We start from the raw sequence: 6,576 nt of genomic DNA on the forward strand, positions 1-6,576 counted from the left end.
GCGATGGTGAAATGTTTATACTAGACCTCCGTATAGGACGTCTAAAAAGTATTTTAAAGAGACACGACCTTCAACCAACCAATCCCGTCTACTGATACTCGGCAGCCAATCACTGGCCTTAACCTCCTGCTACAGAGCGTCAACAGGTAGACCTGGGAGGGTAAAGGTAGCTCGAGGCTGTAAGCATAGAGCTAAATCTTTTTAGGCTTTAGTTAAATTGCACCTCTGAGGTGTTTCGTCAGGACGATATTGTGAGAAAATAAACTGGACCTCGCTGCCTTATTTTGAAGGGTACAGCGGATGTCTTGGTCATGATTGCTAGCTTGATGTTATGGAGCTGCTAGTGTATCGGACAGCTACCCTGGTGTGAACTTTATTTCAGGCGCTAAAGACCTCCAGTCCCCCTTTGTTCCAGTTTAGAAGGTAAAGTCTAACGTTGCATGATACTGGGAAGGCCTGGTGTTGTATTTTCTGTCCTTCTGATGCTAGCTTTTAGCATCATGTATTTTAGCTAACTGTAGCTGTATTTAGCCGTATTTGATGCGACAGTTTTATAAAGACACAACGGTCATTTCATTCGTTACTGTATTGTAATAGGTTTGTTATCGTGGTTTCTTTCAAAGTGCGGTGGTTTCTTCCAGCTAACTGAATAAAACCAGAGTTGACTTTGTTAGCATGCTGAATGAGTGCGGTGGTTCGGAGAAACCACGGGCCACAGCTGAAAAAGGTCCCCAATACGTGACGGTCCACAGTGAAGACGTTTATAGACACACGTATGTTTTAGCTAACCCTGTAGTGTGTACCCGAGGACGCATGAAGTTCCGTTAAGCTTTACCGCCAAACGCGATGTTTTGCTGTGAGATGCAGAGAAGGCATGAGCGTAACGTGATCTTTCTTGCTAGTTTGAGTGATTTCGGTGAACATGGCGGACCGGGAGGAGCGCCGGTTCGCCGAGGTTTCCCGGGAGTCTGTCAGACTGATGGCGGAGGGCGCAGGTGTGGAGCTCGGTGATGATGTGGCGGCTCTGCTGGCCGAGGACGTGTGTTACCGACTCAGGGAGGCCACGCAGGTCAGTGATGCCTGGATGCATAGATAATGTTCTGACTTTGGGAGAAGTTTGTGTTAGGTGTACGTGGTAATGTTTTGCTGTCCCCAACAGAGCAGCTCTCAGTTTATGAGACACGCCAAGAGGAGGAAGCTGACGGTGGAGGACTTCAACAGAGCTCTGCGCTGGAGCAACGTGGAGGTAGCGTGTAATTTCCATATCCGATCTCCCTCAGGTCTGATGTGAGGGAACTCCTTCATGTTTCTGTCTCTGTTCTTTACCAGGCCATCTGCGGCTATGGAGCCCAGGATGCGCTGCCTTTCCGTTCAGTGAAAGAAGGCGAGCTCTTCTTTGTTGAGGATCGGGACGTCAATCTGGTCGAGCTGGCGCTGGCTACCAACATCCCCAAAGGCTGTGCTGAGACCATGGTGCGAGGTACGCTACGCTGCTACGTTCCACACGCAGGCTCATCCTGTAGTGTTCTCTATGCTCTGTCATATCCATATTCACGTGATGAGTTTACTAATGATGTTTCATGTTTGCCTGCAGTCAATGTGTCATACCTGGATGGTAAAGGTAACCTGGAGCCTCAGGGTACAGGTGAGACGCACACAGCAGGCATAACCTAACCCACAGTTGTTGTACTTGGACCTGTAGATAGAATAAAGTAGCTAATACTCTAAAAACTGAGCTCCACCTTTCACTGAGAGCATCATTGTTATCCTGTTAGAAAATCTCAGTGTTTGTCTGTGTTAAACTGTCCCAGTTCCTACAGCAGTACAGTCTCTGTCAGATGACTTACTGAAGTACTACCAGCAGATCACAAGGGCCATCTTAGGAGAGGACCCGCATCTCATGAAGGTGAGCTGCTACAGACAGAGCAGACTTTTTGTTGTGAACAGGCTAAACGACGCTCGTGTGTGTTTCAGGTGGCTCTGCTGGACCTCCAGTCTAACTCCAAGATTGCAGCCCTGCTTCCGTACTTTGTTTATGTCATCAGTGGAGTAAGTTTTAGGGTTACACAAATCAGCATTTATGATTCTCATCACCAGTTTTGTTAGGAATGCTTGGTGTGTTTAGTAAGAGAAAATATCGTAGCATGACACATGAATCAGACCTATCTCATAACTGGAAGCGCTTTTAACTCTACACGGTAACCTACGTGTCCTCGGCTTGAACGGCGTCGAAGGTTCTGATTATGTCGTCAGTTAGGATGTAGATTTCCTGAACCTGTTGACCGGTGTTTCAGCTGATCATGGATTCGGTTTGTCGTCCAGGTAAAGTCGGTAAGCCACGACCTGGAGCAGCTTAACAGACTAATGCACATGGTGAAGAGCCTGGTCCAGAATCCCTACCTGTACCTGGGCTCGTATGTACGCAGCCTGGTCTCCAGTGTCATGTACTGCATCCTAGAGCCACTGGCAGCCTCCATCAACCCACTCAACGACCACTGGACTCTCAGGGACTACGCTGCCCTGCTCCTCAGCCACATCTTTTGGTGAGCAGATTTTCTGTGGATGCTTAGGCAAGCTTGGACTAAAATTGTTAGCCAGTCAGGATTTAACATCAGTGTTGAGAATACAAAACTACTGTAGTGTTAGCCTGTTTTACAGTAAATATGCAGCATCATTTCACAAAGAACCTGTGTTGCTACAATGTTACCAGTCTGACTAATGTTAGCAGGCTGTTGCTAAGGGCAACATTAACATTCACTCGGCGTTTGCGTTAAAAATGGAAATCCAACAGTCGCTCTTCTTTCTGGTGTTTCTTCTGCAGGACTCATGGTGATCTGGTAAGTGGTCTCTACCACCAGATCGTGCTGTCGCTCCAGAAGGTTCTGTCTGACCCAGTGAGACCACTGTGCTCCCACTATGGAGCTGTTGTGGGCCTTCATGCTTTGGGATGGAAGGTATGGCCACAGCTTCTACATTAGTAAATATTTGACAGTTATAGATTAGATTGGGCCCATATTCAGTCGATATTTTCAAACAAATCATTCCCTAAATGAAAAGTCTCACATCTTGATTATTTAGCTGTGAAATATTTGCAAACCTGCATGTCATTACTGTTTTTATTGCTGTTGAGTGCTCCACTGCTACCCTCCTGTGTCCTGAATGCTCCTCTCTCTGTGTTCACCGGTTTCTGCTGGCAGGCTGTCGAGCGCGTCCTCTTTCCACACCTTCCTGCGTACTGGGCCAACCTCCAGGCTGTGTTAGATGATTACTCTGTGTCCAACGCCCAGGTGAAAGCTGACGGACACAAGGTCTACGGAGCCATCCTGGTCAGTACTGCTGCTGCTTTGGGTGATTTCAGACACTGATAGACTGTCATTAGTCAACTTAATGAAGTATTTAAGTGTAGAAAATTACTTTAAAAACAGAATGAGGTTAATCTTGATTGGTTGGTCTGAAGGTCCACTGGAGTCAACTTCCACATCTGCTCCAGCTGTTCCTCTTTGTGCTCGTTCTGATGTTGCTGTGAGCTGCAGTTGCCACATGTGCCACATCTCCAGCACCCTTTTGAATCTCTGTTATGGAGAATTAAGGCAAAAGTGGGGCCAACCTGGTACTAGCAAGGTGTACCTAATAAAACGGCTTGTGACAATATACAAACTTAGTTCTGGGAGCCATAAAATAACGAATTATTGTCAAATATAAATTGAGTGGTTAGCAATGTTGCCTCACAGCAGGAAGCTTCCTGGTTTAAACCTCAGCTTGGCTCGTTGTGCGTGCAGTTTCCTCTGTAGCTGAGTCTTCTCTGCAGCTTCCTCCCACAGTCCACACACATGCAGGTCAGGTTAACTGGCCCTGGATCAGGGATTGTTCTATATGCTTCAAGAACTTCAAAGCAGTGTGTGGTTAATGCTGATTTAATGAAGATGTTGAGCCCCAAATTTGTGCTGAGGATAACTAACAGATGAGCTCAATCTTGACATTATGCCTAATGATGCTTGTGATTAAAAACGAATTAAATCATAATTTGAGTTCATCTTGTCCCACCTACGTCGCCACTTCCTCTCTTTGTCCTGCAGGTGGCAGTGGAGCGCCTGCTAAAGATGAAGGCGCTGTCTCTGTCGCAGTCAGCAGAGGGACACTCCGGTGCTCATCCGGGTTCTGTGGTGGGAGCTGCGAGCTACAGGGTGAACTCTCCGGGACTCAGCCCACCTCCAGAGCCTCTGTCAGAAGCTGCCCTTGGAATTGCCAGCCACCTCCAGGTGGGTGGGGCCGGCTGTCACTGGGAGGAATGGACCCCCGTCCCTCTCCCCGCCATGTACTGTGAGCTTTACTCCTTCTTCGGCGACAGCCTGGCTGTCCGCTTTAGCACAGGACCAGGATTTGGCACCCACTCGCCCTGCACTCCATCCCAGCTTAGTAACTCCAGGAAGGAACCTCCCGGCCCCGCCTCCAACCTCGACACCACCCGGAAGATGCCACAGCTCACCGCCAACCTCAACATCAGCCCCAGGCAGGACGGGAGTCCGCGCACCGATCCACCTCCGCCGAGTCTTTCAGGCACAGGGTCAGTTAGGTAAAGCAACCAGAGGAGCACCTATCTATCTTTGTGTGTCTGTGTGTGTGTTTGTGCTGATTTATTTTTGTGTGTCTACCCAGGGCTGTGCCTCGTGCCTCGTCTATGCAGCGCTCCAAATCCTCCTCATCATGTTCACGCCAACGTTCAGCTGGTCTGTCTCGTGAAGTGTTCCCCAAAGCTCGCTTCACCTCACCTCAGACCACACCTCCTGCATTTTCCTTTCTTATTGGTGGGCGGCAAATGGGCCAGCGTTGTCAAGGCCGCCGCCCTTTCCAGACAATGTTTGCAACAACTCCGCCTGTTTCTGCTGTTCCACCACGTACCTATGCACACAAACTGCCCGTCATCGGCAGGGTGGGCAAACCTGTACGTCGCTGGACATGTTCACATTACTCCCTTCACCTGCCTCTATAGTGTGTGTGTGTGTGTGTGTGTGTGTCACAGACTGTATGAGCTAACATTAGTCTGACTGCTGCAGACTCTTCCAGGCACACGTTGCTCTGATTAAGCTGCTGGAGTTTTTAGGGGATGTTGCCAGTAAAGAGGCAACACAGGGCTAAGCTGCCACTCACATGTATGAACATACAGATGAGGCCCAAAGAGATTCTAAACATGCTAATTAAACAGCTAGTCAATATCTGACTGTCAGCATCTGGGAATAAGAGCATGAAATGTAACACGTGACAGCTTGTTGGGCCTCTGCTGCCTTGCACGTCTCCACAGTTACTGCCGGGCCTGTTTAGCCTCAGCTCACTCATGCTGGTGGGAAATCTTTACTGCAGTCGCCAAATGATCATTCTGCCAATATTTCATTACTGCTTCATTTTTTAATTAATCTGTTATTCTTGTAACAAATCTATTTGTTTACTCAAAGTCAGTTTTGGTCCCTGTAAAAAGCAACAGCTGGATGTGCTGCATGCATGTCAGGACCAGCACGTTTGGATCACAGCGCCGACGTGTCTGCTGAACTTTCATCGGAGAATGGACAAAATCCTGCGATGTGTGTGGAGCAGAGAGGGAGCTGTGATCTTCCCTAAATAAATCTTTCAAGTTGACACGTTTTTCCATCATTTAGTTTTTTCCACTGTTTGATGTTTTCCTGAAACTCTTGTTTAGCTTGTGCTAGTGTCGATTAAACTCATAATATCAGTGAATACCTGCTGAGGGCAATGTTGGAGCAAGATGGGATATGTTGTTAATGACTGTTTTTCATAGACTGAATAAATATTTACTTGTTGCTGATGTTAGGAGACAGGTCAGAGGTCACATCTGTGCTGCCTCCCACAGTAGATCACTACTGGTGTATTAGCTATGATGCTACATGCTACCCTCTGAACAGATACTACTTTTTCTTTTTGCTTTTCTATGAAGAAACAGCATCAAGTAGAATGAAGGAGAGCAGGTGTGTCTGATATGTTGTTTTCCCCGTGGGCGCCCGCTCGGGGTAGGAGGAGTTAAAAATCTGTAATATCTGTACTTTGTACTCACATTTTCAAACAGACTCGTTTGGCCGACTTTGGCACAACATCAGAACGATATAGAAGGCATTTTGTTATTTAATCATTCATTAAGTGCAATCTGTTTGAATTTAACTTTAAATGTTTGTTTATTATTATTTAGGTTATATTTTATTTTGCTTTGTACTTTTGGAGAAGCCGAAGTACCCGGAGAGAAGCCGTGCAGACGCAGGAAGAACATGCAAGGCTTAAGCTACGAAGCAACAGTGCTGACCATTGTGTCATTATTCCAACCAAGGATAACCAAGCACCGTTTTTATAGCTGTGATGCACCAGAACTGATGTAACTCTACTGTTTATATAGAAAGTATATAAATGACCCCCCTGCTGAATTTGTGAGTCTGCTCACTCATGAATGAACAGCCTCTGAGTGACAGAATATGAACCACACATCCAGAAAAACACATTACAAGAAAGTATTGAGTTTCATGTCCTAGTGTTAAATGTGGTTTTGATCTTCAAATAAACATAAATGAATACAAA

General features: G+C 46.7%; 1 protein-coding gene across 2 annotated transcripts; it reads left to right on the forward strand.

Annotated features, from left to right (window-relative positions):
- Nucleotides 1–127: 127 nt before the first annotated feature.
- taf6l (TAF6-like RNA polymerase II, p300/CBP-associated factor (PCAF)-associated factor) lies at nucleotides 128–6,576 on the forward strand. 2 transcript variants are annotated; one of them, XM_085400769.1, is made up of 12 exons: nucleotides 128–423; nucleotides 903–1,069; nucleotides 1,160–1,246; nucleotides 1,330–1,480; nucleotides 1,595–1,645; nucleotides 1,812–1,906; nucleotides 1,975–2,049; nucleotides 2,323–2,543; nucleotides 2,822–2,954; nucleotides 3,198–3,326; nucleotides 4,077–4,564; nucleotides 4,657–6,576. In XM_085400769.1, the coding sequence occupies exons 2-12, from the start codon at nucleotides 923–925 to the stop codon at nucleotides 4,988–4,990; spliced, it is 1,911 nt and encodes a 636-aa protein (XP_085256895.1). In that variant the 5' UTR covers nucleotides 128–423; nucleotides 903–922; the 3' UTR covers nucleotides 4,991–6,576. The 2 variants fall into 2 exon arrangements, with proteins under 2 accessions (XP_085256895.1, XP_085256894.1); XM_085400768.1 differs by having other exon boundaries at nucleotides 129–423; nucleotides 4,077–4,573.

The sequence above is a fragment of the Rhamphochromis longiceps genome, linkage group LG3, assembly GCF_057381845.1.
Source record: "Rhamphochromis longiceps isolate RC_006_pf linkage group LG3, R_longiceps_female_GT1.1, whole genome shotgun sequence".
In the NCBI taxonomy this organism is placed as follows: Eukaryota; Metazoa; Chordata; class Actinopteri; order Cichliformes; family Cichlidae; genus Rhamphochromis; species Rhamphochromis longiceps.

What these genes read in the sequence shown, in the direction of transcription:
- taf6l (XM_085400768.1), top strand. Translation starts at nt 923, where the DNA reads ATGGCGGACCGGGAGGAGCGCCGGTTCGCCGAGGTTTCCCGGGAGTCT. An exon ending in TTGTTTATGTCATCAGTGGA is followed by an intron (nt 2,050 to 2,322) that starts GTAAGTTTTAGG and finishes TTTGTCGTCCAG; the next exon opens with GTAAAGTCGGTAAGCCACGA. An exon ending in AGGTCTACGGAGCCATCCTG is followed by an intron (nt 3,327 to 4,076) that starts GTCAGTACTGCT and finishes TTTGTCCTGCAG; the next exon opens with GTGGCAGTGGAGCGCCTGCT.